The sequence below is a fragment of the Artemia franciscana genome, chromosome 4, assembly GCF_032884065.1.
Source record: "Artemia franciscana chromosome 4, ASM3288406v1, whole genome shotgun sequence".
In the NCBI taxonomy this organism is placed as follows: domain Eukaryota; kingdom Metazoa; phylum Arthropoda; class Branchiopoda; order Anostraca; family Artemiidae; genus Artemia; species Artemia franciscana.
Window position 1 is genome coordinate 37,831,368 of NC_088866.1, and position 24,054 is coordinate 37,855,421.

At 35.9% G+C, this 24,054-nt stretch overlaps 1 protein-coding gene across 5 annotated transcripts in view; it reads left to right on the plus strand.

The window, feature by feature from the left end:
* Window positions 1–23,376, plus strand: part of LOC136026386 (mitochondrial potassium channel ATP-binding subunit-like) — a 72,478-nt gene extending 49,102 nt beyond the window's left edge. For 4 of the 5 annotated variants that reach the window (XM_065702936.1, XM_065702934.1, XM_065702938.1 and 1 more), the window contains exons 8-13: window positions 1,844–2,047; window positions 4,069–4,292; window positions 13,920–14,094; window positions 15,284–15,462; window positions 19,406–19,553; window positions 23,191–23,376. In XM_065702936.1, coding sequence (XP_065559008.1) covers window positions 1,844–2,047; window positions 4,069–4,292; window positions 13,920–14,094; window positions 15,284–15,462; window positions 19,406–19,553; window positions 23,191–23,268 — 1,008 coding nt within the window. In that variant the 3' untranslated portion in view covers window positions 23,269–23,376. The remainder of the gene's footprint in view (window positions 1–1,843; window positions 2,048–4,068; window positions 4,293–13,919; window positions 14,095–15,283; window positions 15,463–19,405; window positions 19,554–23,190) is intronic. The other variant, XR_010617279.1, reaches the window with a different exon arrangement.
* The last annotated feature ends 678 nt before the right edge of the window (window positions 23,377–24,054 follow it).

Sequence of the window (24,054 nt, forward strand, 5' to 3'; positions counted from 1 at the left end):
AGCAAAAAAAAAAAAAAACAATGAACAATTATTGTCAATTTTAATTCCATTATTCTCAGTCTGGTTCGAAGGTATACTTACCGAGCAGCCCCACAAGTAGCTCAGATTTCAATTGACTAATGGCTAATTCCTTGGTACTTGGGACAAGCTTATTCCACAGCTTAGCCCCTCTGTAAATAACTGAAAAAGCAGTCCTACTTGAAACTAGGCGAGGAACCTCAATATCTTCACTTGTCCGAGTTCCGTGACAATGAACGTTGGAACTTTCCCGAAACATTCCTGTAAAACAGTCTGGAAGGCACCGATAATAATGCTTGTACATAAAAACCAGTGTATAAAAATCAGGCAATCCAGCTGCGGGCATTATATTAATTATACTTTACCATTGACCTGACCGAATCCCGGTTCTCTATTCCACAAAATGATCTAATGGTATAATTCTGTATTACGAATACAGAATCGGTGAAGCTATTTCCGTAATCCAAGAATAATAATTTGGAGGTCGTGAAAAGATAACAAAATTTGACTTACTTATATTTAGGTCAAGCCATTTTACCTTCAACCAAATACATGTCTTAGTCATTTTCTGCATTAATTGTAGAGGCAAGTTGTTGTTCAGGTGAAGCAACACACATCAATGCCGCATCATTAGCAAATAAGGATGCAGTGATCTTGGACCCAGAAGGTGCAGCATTGACTTAATCCCTAAATCCTGCATTTGGTAGATCATTAATAAAAATATAAAAAAAGAAAAGGACCTAATATAGAGCCCTGAAGGACACCACATTTAACAAGACTTTTAATTGAAGAAAACCCATTAATGTGAACGTACTGCTCTCTATTTTTGAGGTAATCACAAAGCAAAGCCAAAGTAGACCATCTTAGTCCATAAAATTCACATATTCGCATTAGCATTTGGTGGTCAACAGTATCAAATCCAAAAACAAACCAGCTACCCTAAGCTTATTATCAAGAGCTCCATTAATTACCGAAGTTACATATGATAATTCTTTCTCTGTAGTTTTCCCCTTCCTGAAACCAAATTGAATTGGATTTAACAGTTTATGCAGTTCCAAATGATCATATATTCTAGCGTTAATACACTTTTCTAGAACACGAGAAATAACAGGTAAGACCAAAATAGGCCGATAATTTCCAAGATCCTTCTTAATAACGCCTTTAAAAATAGGAGTTATCCTATCAACTTTGAAGCAATCAGGAAACGTTTCCCGTTTCAAACACACATTAATAAGGGAAGTAAGAACATCAGCAGTATACGGAAACGCTGTTTTTAACACAAACAACATAAGATGGTATTTATATTGAAAAAAATGTAATTCTAGTAATGGTTGAAGGATTAAGTCAATGTTGAACTCATTTCAGTGAAAGCCAGTCTTAATGTAATTACACCTTTTCATCGCCTTAGAAGATTAAGTTAAGCGAAAGAAATATTTCAACTTCACTGTTTTTATTTTTAAATTTAAAACTATTGAATGTGTCGCGACCTGCTCACGAAAATGTGTTTGAACCATTATTGTGCTGATCAAGAATTGAGAACAGTAACGCTGATTCATATAAATTGAGGAAGGGGGATCTTAATCTTGGCGAAGGGATAGATTTGTCGTTTTTTATTTCTTTCAAAAAAAAACTTTTTCGGTGAAATCACCCGCATAAAAGCATTTTAAAACATAGGGGGTGCATTGCCCACTTCCCAATTGATACCATTCCTTATGAACCATGAGACTAAAATAATTTTCCAATAATGACTGGTTCCACATGCAATTGCTACAAATTTAACAGAAAAATAAAGAAATAAAATATTTAATGCTCTGTTTCTTTTTAGGCTGGGACAAATCTTTTTTTAAACTCATTTATACTAGGAACGGTTTACCTTGGTGGCCAGTTAATGGCTACTAATAGCATGTCTGCCGGTGATTTAATGGCGTTCTTAGTAGCTACACAAACCTTGCAAAGATCAATGGCTCAAGTTTCACTGGTATTTGGAAACTATATCAGATTCACCAGTTCTGGGGCTAGAGTTTTTGAGGTAAGTTGTTTCAAATTCTTTTTTTACGCTAGTTACTCTTATGCATACCTACCTGTAATTTTTATTTCCTTAATAATATTCAGGATATAAGACTACAGCGTACAAGGCAAAAGATAATTCCAGGAAAGGAGAACTTCCTTAAAGAGGAAACTCAAAGGAAGAAAACTATAAAAGCTCCGCAACAAAAAAAAGGAATCCAAATTAAAAGACTATTTTCCTGAACTTCCTAAGTGTATGGCACTATGAATCTCCTTTTTTATTACTATTAGTATTATTCCATAGCTTATAGTTCAAAGCTTAGATTGCGATTTTTGTTTTTCGAAATTCTAAACTTGAAATTCTCTCAGATTTTTCCCCTCAACAAGTACTGAAAGTTTCAACTTAATGCTTTCAGCTATTTCTGCGGTATGGCTGTTACGCTCTTTCGATAACCGGCATCTACTACCACTACTGTGACTGCTATTTGCATGCATATTGTCAAAAGAGAGTATCAGCATTTTCCCAGGAATGGCTTAGGGTATTCAGTTGAAACTTTCAGATCATATTGAGGAGGATGTTGGACTATTCCAAAGGCTAAGAAGTTCTTCCAAAGAAGTAATCCAAGGGTATAGAGAAATTCTCATGGGCATAGTATTACTGCTACTAAAATAGCTGGTACTACAACTACTACAACAGCTGTTACTAATAACTACTACTGCAAGTACTATGACTACTTTTACTGCATGCACATTGTCAAAAAAGAGTATCAACAGCATCCCAGAAATGGCTTTGGGGATTCAGCTGAAACTTTCAGAGCAACATTCCCCTAAACATTTCCTGAAATTATCATCTTAATAGCGTTAGCCTCAGTAGTATTATTGTGTAGTATTATTATTTGTAGTATTATGCGCATAGTGCCTTTTTTAGTTAGCGTAGTCTTCCCCTTGATATGCCCTGAAAGTTTCAACTCACGATTCTTAGCCATTCCTGAGAAAATGCACATGTGTTCTTTTGACTACCAGTATGCATATAGTATTTTTGGATTTAGTTAAACATTTCCCTAAATATTTCATATAAGTTTAACCTTAATATTCCCTGCCTCATTTGTAGTAGTAATTGTCGCAAGTAAGAGTAGTAATAGTGTTACCATGATTAGTGTGTTTTGGTTATTTCAATACTTCCCTCGACATGCCTTGGAAGTCTCAACTTATTACTTCAAGCTTTTCTAAGATATGCCCTTTTGACAACTTGCAAGCAAATTGTGTGGTTTTGATTTAATTCATTTTCTGCCTCAACATTTCCTGAAAGTTTCTCCTTTATGCCCTTTCATAGTAGAACGTTAAACAACAAATAAATTAGTTTTTTGGTTGTACAAATAAATTAATTATAGAATAATCAATAACAAATTAAGGTCTCTAAGCTATGAAATTTGTCCTTTGTTTACTTATAGTATTTGTTATTGGGAGAGTGGGTATGTTTGACCTTTGATATTTAAAAAGATCAAGTACATTCAAGTGGGGCTTTCAGAGAATGATGATAGGTGTGTTGAACTGAATCAAAATATGTGATGTTTTAACTCAGGAATGACAGAGCATTTAGATGGAATTTTAAGGGAATGACGTGGAACATTCAGGCGGGGAGGGGGTGTTGAAGCAAATCAATACATACTATGTGCATTCAGGTTGCCAAAAGGATTTATGAGCAATGTCTCTGTAATAGCGTAGAATGTAAATTTGAAACTTTCATGGTATATTGAGAGGGACGTTGAACGAACCAATACTTGGAAGTCAAACCTCACCTGTGATCGTCATTAAGTGTTTGTTGAAGAAGGAAATTCGTTTTCTCCGCTCGGGGACAAATTGAAAACCTCGGAAAATTCATTTTTTTTCTTTTTTTTTGGGGGGGGGGGTTGAGATGTTTTTTGCTTGCTATTTTATCATTTTTCTTCTTTTGCTGCTTTCTTTATTTACTTTTTTTGTGATAATATGTCTTATAACTTCAGAAATGCTCATCCAGTAAAATAAGTGAAAATGTTATTCCAGTACCTGAACCTACGTCCTTCAATAAGAATTTGTGGAGGAGTTTCAATTCCTTTCCATTCGCTATTTGGAAACATTGAATTCGACAATGTGGTATTTTCTTATCCAACGAGAAAGGAACAAAACGCTCTAGATAATTTTAGTCTTAAAATTCCTGCGGGGAAGGTTGTGGCTTTGGTTGGACCATCTGGCGGAGGAAAATCAACTGTTGCAGCTTTACTTGAAAGGTACGTTCTTCTTAATAATGAATGTTGTTGAAATGACTTAAAACACATACAAGGTAAAATAGGAAGAACCCTGTTGAGAAAAAAAATAGACCCGGAAAGCCCAATCCCTGAGAAAGTGTTGAAAAGAAAACACATTTAAATAGCCAAATATCTCCATGTGATTCGGGAAATATACAAACAACAAACTTTTTTTTTAGCTTTAGTTCTGCCGTGACTGTCAGGTGCCTAAGTCTCAAGCTAATTTTCTTCCAGTCTTCGGGTCAGTACTAAAGTCATCTGGTTCGTTTGTTTTAATTTTTCCAGGCCCAAATCAAATAAAGCTGGTTAAGGACTAATCAAAAGTGTTACTTGTCAAACTGTGTTACAAATAGGTTTCGTCCTTCCTCTGTCGTAAAGGGATAATTCTTTACAGGGTTTGATGGGTTTTTTTCTTGTTAAGGCTTAGGGTATTTTTCAGCAGATTTTTTTTTTTCGAAGAACGTCGGAAATCCAACACCGTGTCTTTAATATGTACTTTCTAGTACCCCATTTTCCATGAAAAAAACAAACAAACAAATGAATCATGTTTACATCAGTAGCTGCAACCTTGTAAAGTGCAAACCAAAGCCCATAGTAACCAAACACTTAGAAGCATCAACAAAGCCAACACAGACAAGCTAAACCACGAAATATGACAGGTAAATGTCGTAAATCGTATCTTTCAAACAAAAACTTTCAAATTTCACTTAGAAACATCAACAACGCTAACATAGACATACCAAACAACGAAACAACATAACTAAACACTCTAAATCTTACGTTCCAAACGAAAACTTCCAAATATACTTGGAAACACCAACAATGCTAACACGAACAAGCTAAATCACGATACAGCGTAAGTGTACAATTTCTTACAAAAACGAAATCTATCATAGATCTTCAAGGAATTTAATATCTTTTCATACCGCTGTTTTAGATGTAAGTTGCAATAATTTGATCACTTCAATTTATACTAAAACTTGACAATGTCTAAATTCCTTTAAGATCTACAATAGTTTCAGTTTTAGAGTATTTTCTGGTACTATCAATTTCTGTAATTTAATGTCTTTTTCATACTGAATTCTGTTCAAAGATATTTGATTATTAAAGCTAGCCCCCGATCTCTAACATTTATAATTCCGATTTTCACCCTCATTGATTCAACAAAAATAAAAGAGATGTCCTTAATGGACCCTGTGTTTTTGAGTCGATAAACAAACGCTGAGGCTTGAAAAAATTATTTTTAAGGTAGCATATCACCTTAAAGCATTATCTAAGCTAAACCTCGCAACAACAAAAAAATTCTAAAAGATATGTCTTTAATGGACCCTATGTTTTGAAACGATCAGCCGGCGTTGATGCTTCAAGAATGATTTTTCGAACCACAAAACAACACAACCAAACACCCTAAATCTTACGTTCCGAACAAAAACTTCTAAATACACTTGGAAACATCAATAATGGTAAGACAAACAAGCTAAATTACAAAACAGCATAACTAAACAATTTGCTCCAAAATACTCTTTGAAACAGCAACAAAGCTAACACAGACAAACTGTACCAGGAAACAGGATAAGAACTACTACTACTACTACTAATAACTCACCGCAGCAGCAAGCCGCCTGAGGCCAACACAGCTACGCACGCTCCTCCTCCAGCCTAATCTATTCAATGCCTCCCCGTTTATTCCCTCCTGGGAAGTTCTCATTTCCTTTAAATCTTTATTTATGACATCCTCCCACCCCAGACAAGGATGATCTGCTTCCCGCCTAGCCCCAGACGGTTGGCCGAAAAGGACAATCTTCGTCAATCTGTCATCCTTCATCCGCAGAACGTGGCCTAGTCATGTAAACCTTTCTTTCATTACAACCCTAGAAAGCCGGACTGAACCAGAGTTTTCTTGCAACCTACTGTTTGAAATACGGTCAGTCAATCAGGTACGCAGAACAATCCGTACGCAATTTCTATCGAAAGCATCGAGTTAATTTTCATCCGCTTTTCGGAGCGCCCATGCTTCAGAGCCACATTTCACCACTGTCATCACTGTGCCTTCATCATGAGCCTTGGCTATTCTGCTTTGAACATCTTCACTGTTCCCACCGTCTTTACTAATAATACTACCAAGGATTAGTGAAGCTGCCCACTTGATCAATCTTTTCGTTACCCAACATGACCTTTCCATCTTCACTTATTCCTAGCCTTAGTGACTTAGTCTTCTTAACATTAATTTTAAACCTATTCTAGCACCATGAACTGGCAAAAGCTCTAAAAATTATTCATTTTGCTCACACTTTCATCTAATATGCTTAAATCATCAGCATAATCTAAGTCCAGGGGAGTTTTCCTCTCCATTTGATTCCGTGGTCTCCAATTGCCTTTCCTATGCTCCTTAAGACAAAGTCCATCAAAATGATCTCTATAAAGTTGGATACAACACAACCCTGTTTCACTCCTGATTTGATACAAAACCAGCTGCTAACCTCATTTCCTACCTTAACCGCAGCAGTATTATTCTCGCGCATAGCACAAATCACTTTAATGTATCTGTCTGGTATACCATATAAGGATAGGACCTTTGCTAATGCTCTTCTATCAACAGAATCGAATGCTTGCCCATTATCTATAAAACTAAGGACCAAAGGTGTTTGACAATGAAGGCACTTCTCAATTATTAACCTAAGAGTGAAAACTTGGTCAATACATCCTCTACCTTTTCTAAAACCGCAATGTTCTTCTCTTAAAACTTTGTCTACATCATCTCTGTCTAAAAAGTATCATATTACTCAGTAATTTGCTACCTACAGAGACCAGACTAATGCCTCGATAATTACGACACTCACTCTTGTCACTTTTCTTATGCATTGGTTTAATTAAGGTTTTCTTAAAATCATTAGGTACTTTCCCTTTTTCAAATATCATATTCATAATCTTCAGTAGCTTATTTCTAACCTCAGAGACATCATATTTAAGAAACTCATTTATCACACTATTAGCACCTGGAGCCTTATCATTTTTTAGTCCTTTTAGTATTGTTGCTAATTCTTCCTCACAAAACAAATCTTCCTTCACATCCAAGGTATCACAAATTTTTTCATTTTCATCCATATCTTTTCCTGCAACTGTATCTCGGTTTAGCACATTTTCAAAATGTCCCGCCCATCTCACTTTAACTCTTTCCTTGTCATGAGTTGTGGCCCATTTCCTATCTTTAACTGGGACTAGCCCGGATTGACTACTCCCTCTCAATTCATTAACATGCCAGTATAATATTTTACTATAATGCCGTCTAACTGCATCTTCCAGATCCTCAGCAATTTTATCCATTCCTTGGTTCATATTTTAATGCTTTCTCCACTTTCTTTGTATTCCTTTTGTTTTCATATGATCTATCACTCAGATAATTCTTGTACAAACCCCTTCTACTCTCTATTAAACCTAAAGCTTTTTCACTAATATTCGTAGCTGCAGTCTTAACTTTCTTCACCAAGACATCATCAACAACTTCACAAATTGTCTTTCTAAAGTTATTCCATTTAACTTCCACATTGTCAAATTTTGAACTCTCGAGTTTAGTATTTTGTTCCTGGAAAATTTCTCTCAAATTTTCATCCTGGAGTCTACCAACATCATAAGTTCCCGGGATATAGTTATCGTTCCGAATTTTCAGCTTTAAATTAACCTTAGAAACTACTAGATGGTGATCTTTACTTTTAACATCAATAACAACACTCCTATATACCCCAGTATCTTGTATTGATCCTGCTAGTCTTCAGTTTGCAATAACATAATCAATAAGGTTTGCTGTCTTACCATCAAGTGAATACCATGTCAACTTATGGGCCTTTATTTGACCAAACACCGTATTGGTTATAACTAGATTGTTATACCTATAAAATTGCAAAATTCTGTAGCCATTACTGTTTTCTTTTCCACCAAATTTACCTAGGCTAGGATACCATTATCTCTATTTCTACCTGGTACCCTATCTATTTGCTCCTGTAACCGTAAGTAAAATTCATCTGAGTCACTAGTATCTCCGCCAGTTGGTTCGACAGGGACATATACTACTATAACTGATACCTTCAACTTTTTAGTCATAAAATGAGCAATAAGTATTCTATTACTATTACCTTTCCAGGCTAAACAAGACTTAGCAGCTTCCTTATTCTACTCCTTGCCTATATAACCCATCCTTCCTGTCTGAGTAAACAAATTCTATCACACCTAATTTTGTGCTTCCTGCCCATGGGATACGAGTTTCTGAAACTCCTAATAAGTCCAGTTCAAACCATCTGAATTCGTCAGTCAAAATGTCGATAAAAAAGTCACTTTTTAACGTCGTAACATTCAAAGTTCCAATTTTCATGTTCTTTAAATCATTGAAATTATTTTAGCCTCAGGAAAAGCAATGATCCCGGATACATGTGCAGGATGGGACCAACATATCTTCTCAAGTTTACTCTGAAGCGCTTAAGCTGGCTTAGAACTGGACAGCAAGAAGTCCCTGGGACCTCCAGTTTGGTTGGAGGCTTTGTGCAATCCTGGGCCCATCGTGGTCACAACATGGTTTTCAGCACTTGGCGATGCTCTTCTATCAATAAGAGTCGAAATCCTGCACAGACAGTCCCAAACCTATTACCTCCGACTCATTATATATTCATGCCTACAAATATTATGCTACTACGGGGAGGCAGCCGATAGTAGATAAATTAACTAGGAAGAGGTTTTTGAGCCCAAAAACGCCCATCAAAAACGAAATATCCAAAAATCAGAATCCCGTGCGAATGCTGTGTTGTTTACTAGTGCTATAATTTCCTCGAGGGGCGCCACTCCTCAACTGGGAAAAATTAAAGATAAACTACAAAACAATCCAACTAAACATGCCAAATCATCCGTTGCAAACGAAAACCTCCAAAATACACTTGGAAACACCAAGAAAGCTAACACAAATAATCTAAATCATGAGACAGCACAACAAAAAACCATAAATCATATGTTTCATAAGAAAAACTTCTAAATACTCTTGGAAACACTAACAATGGTAATAAAAGAGGCAACACTAACAATAAAATAGTAACAATACTGTTTCATCAAATATGGCAATTTGTATGAATTTTGGATTACTTGACAATATTCCCCATCAAAGGAAGTAATGTAAGAAAAAAACAGGTCCTTTTGATTATGTTAATGTATGCCTAATTGCTCAAATTGCTGGGCTTTGATTACATCAGTTTATGCTAAAACCTGACAATATCGCAATTCCTTTGAGATCTATGATAGTTTCAATTTTAAAGTATTTTCTGGTACTATCAATTTACGCATTTCATTGTCTTTTCATAATGCTTCCTGTTCCAAGATGTTTGATTTTTAAAACTAGCCCCCGATTTCTAACTTTGATGTGTAATAAGCTTCAATTTTTACTCTCTTTGATTCAATAAAAATAAAAGAGTTGCTTTTAATGGACCTTGTGTCTTTGAGACAATCAGCCAACGCTGAGGTTTGAAAAATGATTTTAAGGTAGCATATCACCTTAAAGCAAAATCTAAGCTAAGCCTCGCAACAAAACAAAAGAGATGTCTTTAAAAATTTATGTAAATTGAAATAGTTTGATAACGTCAATTTATGCTAAAGCCTGACTATGCCCAAATTCCTTTAAGATCTATGATAGTTTCACGTTTGAAATATTTTCTGGTACTATGAAGTTACGTAATTTAAAGTTGTTTCATATTGACGTCTGTTCAAAGATATTTGATTAATAAAGCTAGCCCCCCCCCCTCGATTTCTAACATCGACACATACTAAGCTTCAATTACATTTATGCTTAATTGCTCAAATTTGCTTGGTTTTGATTACGTCAATTCATGCTAAAACCTGACCATATCCAAATTCCATTAAGACTTACGATAGTTGTAGTTTTAAAGTATTTTCTGTTACTGCCAAAAACATGTCTAATATCGAGCCCGCAAGAGGAATTAAAAATGAACTAAGAAGAAAAATAAATTAAATGATTGCTTTTTCCGACCATATTGGACTGTCAGGATAATTGAAGGTGCAAGTTCCAAAATTCAGTATATTCACTTTTTTCGTTCGTATCAATTAGCGAAAAAGGGTTCTTTGATATCCGAATTGATGTTGCGAATGCAGTGAAATTCCAAAAATCTAGCTAGTTTTTATTTACGGTCACATAACACAAAACAATCTTTTGCTTTTCACTCATCAGTAAATTCATGTTGTGTGACGTTGAGTGAAGCCCTTTTGACTTTCCTTTCTAGTTCTTGCCAATTTTCCCATATGCCAATATTCTAGATTCTGCTTGCATTATATGCAGTGGTAAAAGACGTTTATTTGTGTTCTGTTAATGTTCAACGATATTTTATATATCTTTTTTTTATCAGGTAAGGATATATCTTACCATGATGTTAGATATGTAAGAAATGTTGGGTATATTGAGATATGGCGTAGCACTGGCCTTTGCCACTTCTATATGGTAGAAAGACGCAAAATGACTGCTAATGAAACAGTTCGTGGTAACGGACTGTAGTAAGGAGCGACCTGGCTCAATAGTAATCGAAACTCTAAAAGACGGAATTTTGGTACCAATAGTTACATCAAAAGAATTGCATTTTAATGCTGATTTTAAGTATATAAGTTTCATCAAGTTTAGTCTTACCCATGTGCCTGAGACCATTTGTCTCATTTAGAAAATAGGGAGAAACACCCCCTAAAAGTCATAGAATCTTAACGAAAATCACACCACCAGATTCAGCGTATCAGAGGACCCTTCTGTAGAAGTTTCAAGCTCCTATCTACAAAAATGTGGAATTTTGTATTTTTTGTCAGAAGACAAATGACAGATGCGTGTTTATTTATTTTTTTTTTTTTTTTAGGGGTAATCGTATCGACCCAGTGGCCCAAGAATGTCGCGAGAGGGCTCATTCTAAAGGAAATCAAAAGTTCTAATGTCCTTTTTAAGTCACCAAAAAATTTGGAGGGCACCTAGTCCCCCTCCTACGCACTTTTTTCCCAAAGTCACCGGATCAAAATTTTGAGACAGCCATTCTGTTCAGCGTAGTCGAAAACCTAATGAATATGTCTTTGGGCACGACTTAATCCCCCACAGTCCCCGGGGGAGGGGCTGCAAGTTACAAACCTTTACCATTGTTTACATACAGTAATGGTTATTATGAAGTGTACAGACGTTTTCAGGGGGACTTTCCGTGTTGGGGTGGGTAGGGGAAGGGGATTAAGTGAGAGGATCTTTCTATGGAGGAATTTATCATGAGGGAAGAGAATTTCCATAAAGGGGGTGCAGGATTTCCTAGCATTATTTAAAAAAATGAGAAAATATATAATTTTTTTCAAAACTGGAAGTAACGAGCAGCATTAAAACTTAAAACGGACATCAAATATTACACATATAAGGGGGTTCGTCTACTCCACAATACCGTGCGCTAAAATATCTTTAGTAATTTCAACTATTTATTCTACGGCATTTGTCATTCAGGGGTCATTCTTAAAGAATTGGGACAAAATTCAAGCTTTAGTGTAAAGAGCGAGGTATTGACGAGGGGACGAACCCCCTCATATACGTAATAAAAATATACAAATATAGAAGTTGGCTATGTAAGTTAATTTGTTAGTTACGTATATTTATTATTAATAAAAACGTTCGTAAAAAAATTAAAAGTTCTAGTTGCATTTTCGAGTAACCAAAAATTGAAGGGCAACTAGGCCTTATCCCCCACGTCATTTTTTATCAAAATCGTCAGATCAAAACTATCAGAAAGCCATTTAGCAGCAAAAAAAAATGCAAATTTCGTTCTAATTATTCATGTGCGGTGAGCCAAAATCAAAACATACATTAATTCAAAAACATTCAGAAATTAAATAAAAAAAACAAGTTTTCTCAACTGAAAGTAAGGAGCAACAATAAAACTTAAAACAAACAGAAATTATTCCGTATATGAAAGGGGCTGTCCTCTCCTCAACGTCTTGCTCTTCACGCTAAAGTTTTTTACTGTTCTAAAAAGTAGAACTGCGACAAAGTTTCAAACTTTAGTGTAAAGAGCGGGACGTTGAGGAGATGACAGCCCCTTTCGTATACGGAATAATTTCTATTCGTTTTAAGTTTTAGTATCGCTCCTTACTTTCAGTTGAGAAAACTTGTTTTTTTATTTTATTATTAATACTTGTTAGCGAGAAGAAGTGGAGAAGCAGAAGACTAAAAAATAACACGATATATATTATTTAAAATATTTAATAAAAATGTTAAAATTCAGCATTATATTGAAACTGCAATGCAGTTACTGCATTGCTCTATTCTAATGATGTATCTCTTATACTATACTAATATTTAACTATCCCCCTACTAAGACGTGAAATTAATCACTTGATGGGTTATTTCAATAAGAAGTTACATCTCAGTGCTATGAGACCACGCTTTCAGTCTATCACTTTTTTATTGAAGCACGAAGTAAAGGATAGCGAATTTATATATTTGTGTAATGAAAAACTCTTAGCGTAAACAATGAGGCATCCGATAGTCGTTCTTTCCCATTGTATTAGAATGTCATTAAGAAAAATAGAACTTGGTATTTGATAACAAGTATAGGCTACAGATAGTGTCCTTTGCTTTAGCTCTACTCTTTTCACCAAGTAAATGATAAATAGCATAGGGTCTTATATATAAAAAAAAAGATATTTGCGCAAGGTCTGGAGAAATAAGTAACGTCACAGTACGTAGCCCTTTTTTGATCTTATTCGGAAAAGCTTTTACAGAAAATCACAGAAACAGGAAAATGCCTCAAAACCCTCACCCCAAACAAAACAAAGGCCCAAGTGAGACTCAAACCAGTCATCATTCGTTTTTGACTTCGGCATACTAACGTCTCGGCTAAGTGAGATCACATGTTTCGCTAGTTTTCCACTGATTTTGCCACTTGATTGTTATTTATTCTAGAATTCAGTTTTTATTTAATTAAAAAGAATTCTTAATGCTCGTGATTTGAAAGCGGTTAACCGAACCTATTTAATGGAACAAAACGAACGTACCCTGAATTTCCCGGCAACGATTCCCGTAACGAAATTTCCCGGCAACGATTCCCGTAACGAATTTCCCGGCTTTGAAGAACAGTTGAAGTCACTTTAACTAAATTGCTCAAGTGATATTGGTTTTCTACTAAATTCAGAATCGTTTTAAAATGGCTGTACTTTCCTCTAGGGAAAACGAGCGGACTTTTTAGTCTGCCCTCTTATTTCTAATAAAGTAAGATATAGTGTTTCGTTCCAAACCAGCAGGAATAGTTTTTTTTTATGAGTGAGTTCTGTACCTGTTCCAAATTTGATATTCGGGCTGTCTTTGCATGCCTCAAATGTTGATAGAACTAAATTTTCAGCAGAAAATATTTATCCATTTTGGCCCCTTTCCTTTTGTTGTAAATGTTATAAATTGTTTTATTTGCCTAAATTTTACAGAAAATTAGATCGATGTAAAAACCATAACTGTCGATCAATAAGTGGACTATTCTAAATATCCTCTCCCCCATCACTAGATCCAATAGTTTATGCGTTGCTAGTTTGAACTAATCAAGTGAGAAATTATTCATTTAGGTTTTACGATGTAGATAACGGTTGTATAGTGATTGATGGCCATATGATCGAACATCTGGATCCATCCTGGCTTCGCCGCAAAGCCATTGGTTTTATCAATCAAGAACCAGCACTTTTTGCGACATCAGTTCTAGAAAATATACGTTACGGACGGCCAGAAGCCAGTGATCAAGAGGTTAGTTATGTGGCACATGATAACCTTATATGGCAGAGAGTGGAAAACTAATAAGAGAGTAACCCGTTGCGCTTTAACATAGATTAGATTATAATTAAAATGTATTCACATCACTAAATACAGGTTTAAAGATTACTTGGTAAGTTCTTGTGGGGGTGTTTGCGCTATTTTGCCAATATATTATCACTCTTACTTAAACCAAGCTTTAATTTATGCAATTTGAAGTGCAGTTAAAGGTGTGAATTTTTTTCGGATTATCCTATCTGACTATTTTTTTTCTCGAAATAATCATGTTTCTTGCGTTTTTCAACTGTGTTGTATTGATAATATAATTGTTTATGCTGTGCTTGCATGAAGAATATAGCCTTTTAATGTGTCATTTTTGACGAAAGTAATTTTTTTATCTTCGATCTAGACTAACATTAAATATAAAAAAACAACAATTTTCAACTGAAAGTAAGGAGCAACATTAAAACTTAAAACGAGCAGAAATTATTACGCATAGGAGGAGGGTTGCTTCTCCTCAACACCTGGCTGGAACCTTCTGTTTCAGGAGTCGTTCTTAAAGAATTGGGACAAAATTCAAACTTTGGAGTAAAGAGCAAGGTGTTGAGGAGAAGCAACCCCCCTCATATACGTAATAATTTCAGTTCATCTAAAGTTAATGTTGCTTCTTACTTACAGTTTACAAAATGTTTTTTTTATCTAATTTCTGACCGTTTTTTCTAAATAACGCCAGGAAATCTGGCTCCGCCTCCTTCGAAAAATCCCTCCTCTCCACAGATATTACATTTTTCTAATGACGGCTTTTGCATATATTGCCGAAATACCTGCTTAGGTTGTATTAACTGTGTCATTTACTATCTTCAAAAATTAACTCGTAATCTCCCCATTTTTTGTGTGAAGCAAAGGCAGTTTGGTGTTCGTGAATATTTAAATTTTTTATTTTAGTTGAAAATATATTTAATTAAAAAAAAATTAATTTATCCAATTTCTTTAATTTAACTTTAATTTTCTATTTCACCTTTCGTTTATGTTTATGATGAATCGTAAATATAAACGCAAGATTTCTTCGCAAGATTTCTAAGCGATGCTGAACTGGGAAAGGATTTGTATCCTTTTCGTACGTGTAAAGTTGATTTATCTGTTCTAAACCTATGAACTAATATCTGTGTATGTTTTTAAATAGGTAATTGAAGCTGCAAAGCTTGCAAACGCCCACGAATTCATCACTACATTTCCTCAGGGCTATGAAACTGTCGTTGGGGAAAGGGGGATAGCCGTATCTGGTGGACAAAAACAACGAATAGCTATTGCCAGAGCCCTTCTTAAAAATCCGCCAATCCTTGTTTTAGATGAAGCCACCAGGTATGTTTTTTTTTTGCTGGTGCTTTTTCCTATTTTTAACATTGTAAAGATTCGATCGATTTGCAGATATTTGATTTATCAAATTCTTTCCAAAAAGTCGCAAATAAGTGGACAAAGAACGATTTTTCTTTCGAGAAGCGATATTTCTTTGGTGTTTGAGAAACGATTTTTCACAGTAATGTTGAGAATTATGTACCTCGTTATAAGATACAGGTAACAGTTTTGTCATGCTTGGCATGCGCCACCTAGTATGCTTGATTTTTAAGAGGGGGCAACCCCTCGCAGAAATAGTTCTGAAAATAATGTTAAGAAGACCAAGTTGCTTAGACGAGTCATCTCTGCTTCTTCATTAATGAAGGTGAAGAGATGATTTTGGGTAAGGAGAAGATTGATAGTGATACTTAACTTGCCTGAAGATATATTACAAACATAACTCTTGCTTGATATCTTTTTGCATAATAAAAGCATAAAACACTTGTGAAAAAGCTTCCCGATTTCAGTGGTTTGTACGTACTTTTGTATTTTGTTTCCAATTTTCGGGCTAGTCTTAAATTGAATCTTCCTTTAATGTAACACCTTTTTAAAAATCTTATTCGCCAGTGTCTTTGATGCTATCAATCCTTATTTTCTGCACTATCGATTCTTTTCCCTGACTGTTTTATTTCGTGTTTTCTGCAGTATCGGTCCTTTTGAAAAGCAGCCCTGTGAGGATAAAACCATTTTTCGCTAATTCCGGGAGTAAGCTCCGCAAGTTTGCTAAATTCATTGTTTGCGTTTCTATTTTTGTCGCTTTCCACCGTCATTTATCTCCATGTTGCTCTATTTCTTCCAACTGCTATGTTTCAGTTTATCGTTACTATCTGTCACATCAGGTGAGTTATCTTCATCTTCAAAGCAAAGCCACGCTTTCTCTGTCAAGCCTCCTCAAACGCCTTAGTTTTCTTAGGAGTGGCAGATATTTTGGCTGTGTTGGGCGTGGTACAGAGCTAAAATTGTAAAAGTACTCAAAGTTTATGAGGATGATTTATGGAGGAATATGCTAGCGCCTCCCTTTTGAGCATGCTAGCGCTAGAACTCATTTTTTTAGTGAACTTTCCAATCAATCGTATTGCTGTTTTGTCCTCCTTTTCTAACTGTTTCCTCTTCTGTCCTCTCCCCTTTTTTTTTCCAAACGTTTACTTTTACTAATTTTCCTTACATCTTCTTCGTTTTTTTAGTTTTGAGTATTTACGTCAATTTTTTCCTTTCTATTTAAAGGCATCCATTTTAACAGTATCTCATTATTAGTCTAATGTTGCTATTTAATCAACAAAGGTCATGTGACGATAAAAAATTATGTCCAGCTTTAAAGTTCTAATTTGGTCTAATTAAGGAGATCATATACTAACCTCGAATGAAGACAATCTGATTAAAAGATATCGTATCTTTCCTTCGCCAGTTCACTGGCATACTAGAAGATTTAGTTGAACGACTTCGTTTTCCATGAAGTATAAGATGAGATAGATAAGATTTATTGCAAAAAAGCCTGCGGGTCAAAGCAGTACATATTACAGTCTACAAACAAACTCAGGAATAAAATACAACTTTAGATATTATAAATTAAAACAATGAAAAGAACAACAAAATGCACAGAACACAGTCTACAAACATAACTCAGGAACAGAATACAACTATACAACAACAATACACCTAACAAATTATCCACTCAAACACGATTCCTTATGTTTAATCCCTAAACGAAGAAACTTGGACAACTGTTTAATAGCACATGCGTTCCTCTCAGCCATCCACTCAGTTAGCCAATATTCACTCCCAAACTTCCGTCCAAAACATTCTTTCCGCAATTCAGACACCTTTTCACACTCGGATACAAAATGAAATAAGTTTTCATTCACACATCAAGGAGGCACACTCGTGCCTCTTTAAAGAGGCGAACCACGACAATGTTAAGCGATCTTCAGAGGGATGGGGAGGGATGCATTTCGTAGCCCGAGCTCCAACTAAGAAACCTGCCAAATTTCATCCCCCTCCGACTTTTCCTTCATGGGGAAAATCTGGCCGAAAGTTTCGACCCACCAACCCCACCCCCCTTTAACGTTGTCCGATTGGGCTGAAATTCACAAGTTAAGGTCCCCTAGGGCCCAGGAGCTTATCCGCGAAATTTCAGCTCGATCCGATAACTCCTTCCCTGTTTTCCAGAAACCACGCATAGCCACATAATCTTCATGTTCTCCTTTTGTTTCTTTTTCGCCACGCCTACAGGTCACAGCCGACATCGGATCTGGGTGTACGAAGACTCATTCGACGCGGAATTCTCCGAGTAGTTTTCCTGGAAAGTTTCGTCGGCAAATCTTAACCCCCCGATTTTCTAGCTTAGAAAAACCCATTTCCCCATAAGAGCCCATGTTAATTTTTGAAATTCTTAAAAGTTATATTTATACACATGCAGGTATTTCGACTTCAAACATGCCCGGTTAGCTCAGTCGGTAGAGCGTGGGACTTTTAATTCTAAGGTCAAGGGTTCAAGTCCCTTATCGGGCGGTTTTTTTCACAAAATATGAAAAAAACCTCGTTTTCTTAAAGAGTTAAAGAGGCTGCGTCCCAAAGTCGAACCTTAAAACGTACAGGAATTAGGAGAGGCAGTCCTAATTCCTGTACGAGGAGTACAGGAATTATTAAATTACATCCACCATGGATTGTAGAAAAACGTACAGAAATAATATGAAAAAAACTTCGTTTTCTTAAAGAGTTAAAGAGGCTGCGTCCCAAAGTCGAACCTTAAAACGTACAGGAATTAGGAGAGGCAGTTGGGGGGCTGCCGCCCCCCAAACCCCCCGCTTTTAAAGACTCTTTTGTACAGGTTTTTGGTTTTGTTAATTAAAAGAGGGCCTTTCCGAAGCCAAGAGCGGGGGGTTAGGGGGGCGGTAGTCCCCCACAACAAAAACCTGTACAAAAGAGTCTTTAAAAGCGGGGGGTTGGGGGGGGCGGCAGCCCCCCAACTGCCTCTCCTAATTCCTGTACGTTTTAAGGTTCGACTTTGGGACGCAGCCTCTTTAACTCTTTAAGAAAACGAAGTTTTTTTCATATTATCAACACATAGGGCAAAAGTAGGAACTAGCTACCAGCCTAAACTTTCCCAAAAAATTCCTTCTCTCTTACCGACAACAATTACGCGTAATTACAAGCAAATTACGACTAGCCGATTTTTATATTCTGATTCGCGCTAATTCAATTCGGGTAGGGCAAATTTTGAGTGTTACTGCATGTTATATTTTAGATTAATATTTTGTTGGGTTTTTCTCCTAATATTACTCCTCGATCAAATATTTTCTTTCATTGTCATATAAATTGGCAACCTCTTATTTTGTAAAATTGCGATCGCGTTCGGTAATGCTTGTGTGAATTAGAATGACTTAATTTGGTTTCAAATGGCAGGGCTTGAATTGGAATTATAAATATATATTTTAATTACATTTGGAATTGATACATTGTCAAAATAGTTGCGGAAACTAAATGAAAAAAAAATTAACACTAAAATTTTAAAAAACAGAACTATTAGCGGAGTAAAGTTTAAATTACGACGACTGACACCAAAACGTAAGACGTCCATTATAGTTATTTTTTTTTTTTATTTGGAGGGTTTTGAATAAGGCACCTCCGCAGAAGAGCTTATCGTTGCTTTGTGTCTTAGACGAGATCTAATGGTACTATGTCTATCTAACCGTTTCCTTGTATTCGCCATTTTAATTAGAAGAATAAAATCCAATGTGCCATTCTTGAAAATGGCCTAATTTTTTTTTCTTTTTGTTCTGAAAAACTAACTCGACTCTTACTCTTGCTCTTTGTTTTTAGTCGTTAGTGGTTTTATGCTTTTGCGTATCTAATAAAATACTTTTAGCATAACCAAATTTGTTTGCAAGTCGCTATGTTTTCCCATTTATAGTGCATTGGATTCAGAATCTGAGCGGCAAGTTCAAGAAGCTTTAGATACAGCAATAAAAGGAAGAACCGTGATAGTCATTGCTCATCGTCTTTCCTCCATACGCAATGCAGATCTAATTGCTGTGCTTAATCAAGGAACAATTACCGAGGCAAGTTATCAATATACTTTTATTAATGTGGGAGTAATATGAATAAAAATTTTGAAATTTAGTGCTTCTGAAATACGATCTAGCAGAGTTCGTCCACAGCTCCTGCAAATGCTCCTTAATTTAGTTCACCCGTTAGCGGAGCTCGAGCTCTTACGTACAGAACAAACCTAGGAAAAGACTGTCGAAGGTTCTTTTCGTCTATTAAACATACTATAAGTTGCTCTTCGTGATGAGACTCTTTTAATAGCACCATCTGTCCGTGCCATAGGATGGGTGCCCATAGAGGGGCCGGGGGTGCCAGCCCCCCTTGCTAAGTGGCGCTTCCTTGTCTTTTTGAATTTTTGTTTTTGAGATTTCTATTATACAACTAGAGCCCGGCGCCGTGTCGATAAGGGAAGGCTGGCGGTGGTGGGGGCAAGAAATAGCAGCTGCGTGCCGCTGGTGCGATCATTGTTGACCGCAAACATTTTTGTTTTGATCAGTCTTTCTCAAATGCCAGCTTTAGTTTACGTCAGATTTGGGCCTATTCATGAGTAAGAAACTTCACCAGCCGCTGGCAGGACGCTGGTCTTCGTCGTTATTCGTCAAGAGAAGTAGAGAAGTAGAAATCTGGTAGAAACAAAATGGCTGGGGCATTTCAGAACCCTTGTATAATAGTTGAAATTTCTAACAGCTATGTATTTTTAACGGAATCAATTATCAAAATTCTTAGTAATTTTTTTTATCGAGCAACCTTCGCCATCGAGAAGAACTGTCACCATTTACATCGAGGCTTGGCTGGTAGAAAAATCTTTTCCTTTGCTTTCATACCATCAAACATCTAGAAGAGATTTGGAAGATATGTCCCCTTTTAACTCGATTGTTTTGACAATGAAGAGCTTGGACCCTTAAATACAGACCAACCAAAATGTTTTTTAGCCCATGAAGCTGGTTGCAAAGTGCCAGGCTCATCAGAGGTTCCAACCCCGTCCCTAGCTGTACTGCCATCCTCTAACTCAATGCTTTCAGTAAGCCCTGTGATTTTGTAGCCACTGTGAAGTAGGATAGTCAGACCTGAGCAAGTACAATGACAAAACGGTTTAAGGAAGAAAGGAAAGCAGAACAAAAGTGCTCTCTGATACATCGGTGAAAGTCAAGATTGAAGCTGTCTTTACTACAATGAAGGCAAAGAAGAGGTGTAAAAGCAAAACTTGAAGCAACAAAAGCAAAAAAAAAAACAAAGGAGCAGCCTGTGAAGAGATAAGGTGAGAAGACAGCACTGAGGGTGAAAATGAAACTGATAAGATTCAGACAGTAACTGTTGATGATAACTCAGACAGTTCTCTTGGGTGAGATAGTGAAAAGAAATGTGAATTTAGTTTTAATTTGGTTTGCAGTTGGTAACTTTGTAAAAGTCATCCGTGAGGACGATTAGGGAGAAGGTAGAACATACTACAGAGCTCATTATGACGACTATGAGCGGTGGGAGAGGTAGTGTGTTTAATTGACTAGAACAGCCAGATTATATCTACTACATGAAAGAGGGTTTAGAGTAAAAACTCCAGTACTTTGACAGTGTGTAACCTTGGGCAAATGTTTTGACTAAAATGTATCATCCCTAAACAAGGACAGTAGGTTCTTAATCTTGGACCTGATGTAGATAGTTGGGGTGGGCTGACTACAATCTTATAGCCAAGCCTATTTAATTATAATTTTTTTTCACAACACATGTCAGTCATTGAATCTGTCCATGATTGAGATACTTTAATTTTGAAATCCTTTGTTCAAGATTGGGCAGTAGCCTATTTTTCACGATTAGAGTCAATTTAAAAATTTATAGTTACAATTAGGTCTCTGCTATTAACTGCCTGTCCATTTAGAATAGTTACCATTGTACACGGATGAAATATTCAAACTAATCAAATGTCTTTTAAGAAAACTTAGACAGATTTGGTTGAGAAAAATGGATTTTCCAGATGGTATAATAGATATAACTATGGAGATGATGATTAGGGAGACCTATATTTGCAGTTTTCTTCCCATTCATTTCTGTCGATGTTTGAAATAGGTAGCTGTCCTGTAATTAGACACCTCCTAGTTAGGTCATCTCCAGTGGTTGCATGACGCATAAGAAATGTTCTCGATGTTAAATTCAGATTTTACAGTTAGGAACTTGAGAATTTCTTTGAACTTGAGGAACTTCAGAGTCTACCGTTTCAAGTAACGCCGCTATGTCTTGGAATGAAAATCTCACTATTTATAAACTCTTGCCTATGGCAAGGACTCAAGAAATAATGATTCTTTGCTATACTAAGGTGTCTTGAAATGGAGATGTCCTTAAATCTCAAGTTCCTACCTGGAAATTAATCTGGTGTCTGTTGGAAAGGCATTTGTCTTTTTCCAATGAACTTGGTCAAATTGCCCTCTTCAAATCATTTACTGTTTTTGTGGAAGAAACTAATGTGCGTGTTTTTGGTAATAGTGCTTATTATTTTCAAATTATTCTCTTGCAACTTCAGAAAGAAATAAGGTGATCACGTTGCTTGAATATAAGATTATAAAAAAAGTGGACTTGATCGGTTTTCTTTTCAAAGGCTTGGTTATGTCCTTAATGGATAGATCAATTTACAGATTTACATTAAGGTTAAGTCATTTCAAAAACTGATCATTTTAATCATGCTTGACTAAAAAGAAAGAAAAAATGTCCTATGTTTTAATCATTTTAAATTCACTACTTTACACGCGGGAAATTTTCTGACAAATTATACTCAATTGCCACCTGGTGACAGCGAAAACATAAGAAAGCTTTTTCTATATTTTTACGTCGAATCATGTTGTGTCTGCAAATACCATAATAAAGACTGTCACATTCCAAATTTTGTATTAGTCAGCATAGGTTGAGTCACAAGAGTCAATTATTTTGATTCTTCCTAGTCTGACCCTCCTTATTTTATACACTTGATCACTCAATTCTTAAACCTAGTGACTAGAGTCAATGCTGGGTTTGTTTTGGAGTGGGAGAGGGCTCAGTGGTTTGTTCCATGTCAAAAGTGCTGTTTGAGGCTCAGCTTCCTCAGACAGAGCTTGGAAAACGTCTAAAGATCACATCAATACTGTTGGCATATTTAGATCTAATTAGGTTTACAGTCATGGTCCGCTCTGAAAAAGGGTAAGAAGGCTGCTTTTTGATCAGCAAAAAAAAAAGATGAAAAGGACCTTCGAATGCGTCTTTGTGATGGAATGTTAAACCAAAAAAACTAAATGAAAAGCTTACATCGAAAAGTTGTATTTCCTTTGACAGTCTTTTTACTATGTGTTTTTAGATAAATTTCAATAGCATAAGCTACATACTATAAAATGCTGTTTTCATTCTTAATTGGATCAAAGGAGAAAAGGTATGGCAAATTTCTGGATCCTTCCCTGAAGATTACATTCTTTCTCTCCGATGTTTGCAAATTATTTAGCGTATTTAACTTTAAAGAGAAGTCAATAAAAGCTATCATTATTTTCTAAAGCAATTCCATTCTAATCGAACGAAAAACGATTAATGTCACTTACTTCTTTCCTCCAGTGCACTTTGAATTTGACGTATTTGGTTTTTAAACACCCTTTGTTTTTCAAATACTGTTTTGTTTTTTCTACAAATTTTTATTTTTAGGTTGGAAGTCATGCTCAGCTCATGAAGAAGAAGGGGATGTATTATCGACTAGTTACGGAGCAGAGTGAAAGGAAATGAAACAAATTTAGTCATTAATTTTTTTGTATAAATGGACAATGTTATTTTTCATATGTTTTTATCCCTATTGAGAAATTCATTGTTTAAAAAATAAGAAAGTTTAAATAATTGAACAAAACGACTATGAATTCTGCAAGCAAACAACGATTTTATATTTTTTCGCAAAAACCAAAAAGGGACTTTTGGCACCTAAGTTAAACTTCAGGAAGTCACTTGATTCTAGGTATTTTCTAGTAGCCATCAATAAACCCCTAGTGCAGATTCATCGGAACTTTAACACGAGTCTTTCCCACTCTGCCCACATCTCCTGTTTGACCACCTCTCAAACGTCTCCAAATATACAATGTTGACTCGGATATTCTAATTCTCCTTTTCACCATTTTTTTTTTCACATAAGTAATTCTGAAATACATTTACAGGTTTTTCCTATTTTGGGTTTCCGAGATAAAAGGTGTTCTATATATATAGGACACTGGGATTTTCTGTATCAAGATACACACGATTTCATCAGATATTTCTTCATTGTCAAAAATGTCATACTAAACCAGAACTAATCAAAACTTAGTGTGGTAAGACGCAAAAACAGCCAGTGAATATGGCGATGTTACATCTTCCACCGAAGCTCAGTAGTATATTTAGCCCAAATTTCGATCCGGTAGGAATACTTCAAAGAGTTTGTGACGCAAACTCTTTGATTGCGTCAAGGGTCTGAGGAATTAACCAAATGTCCAATGCCATCATAAAATCTAGCAAATTCCACTGGTTTGACATTGCAGTTGCCAAAAG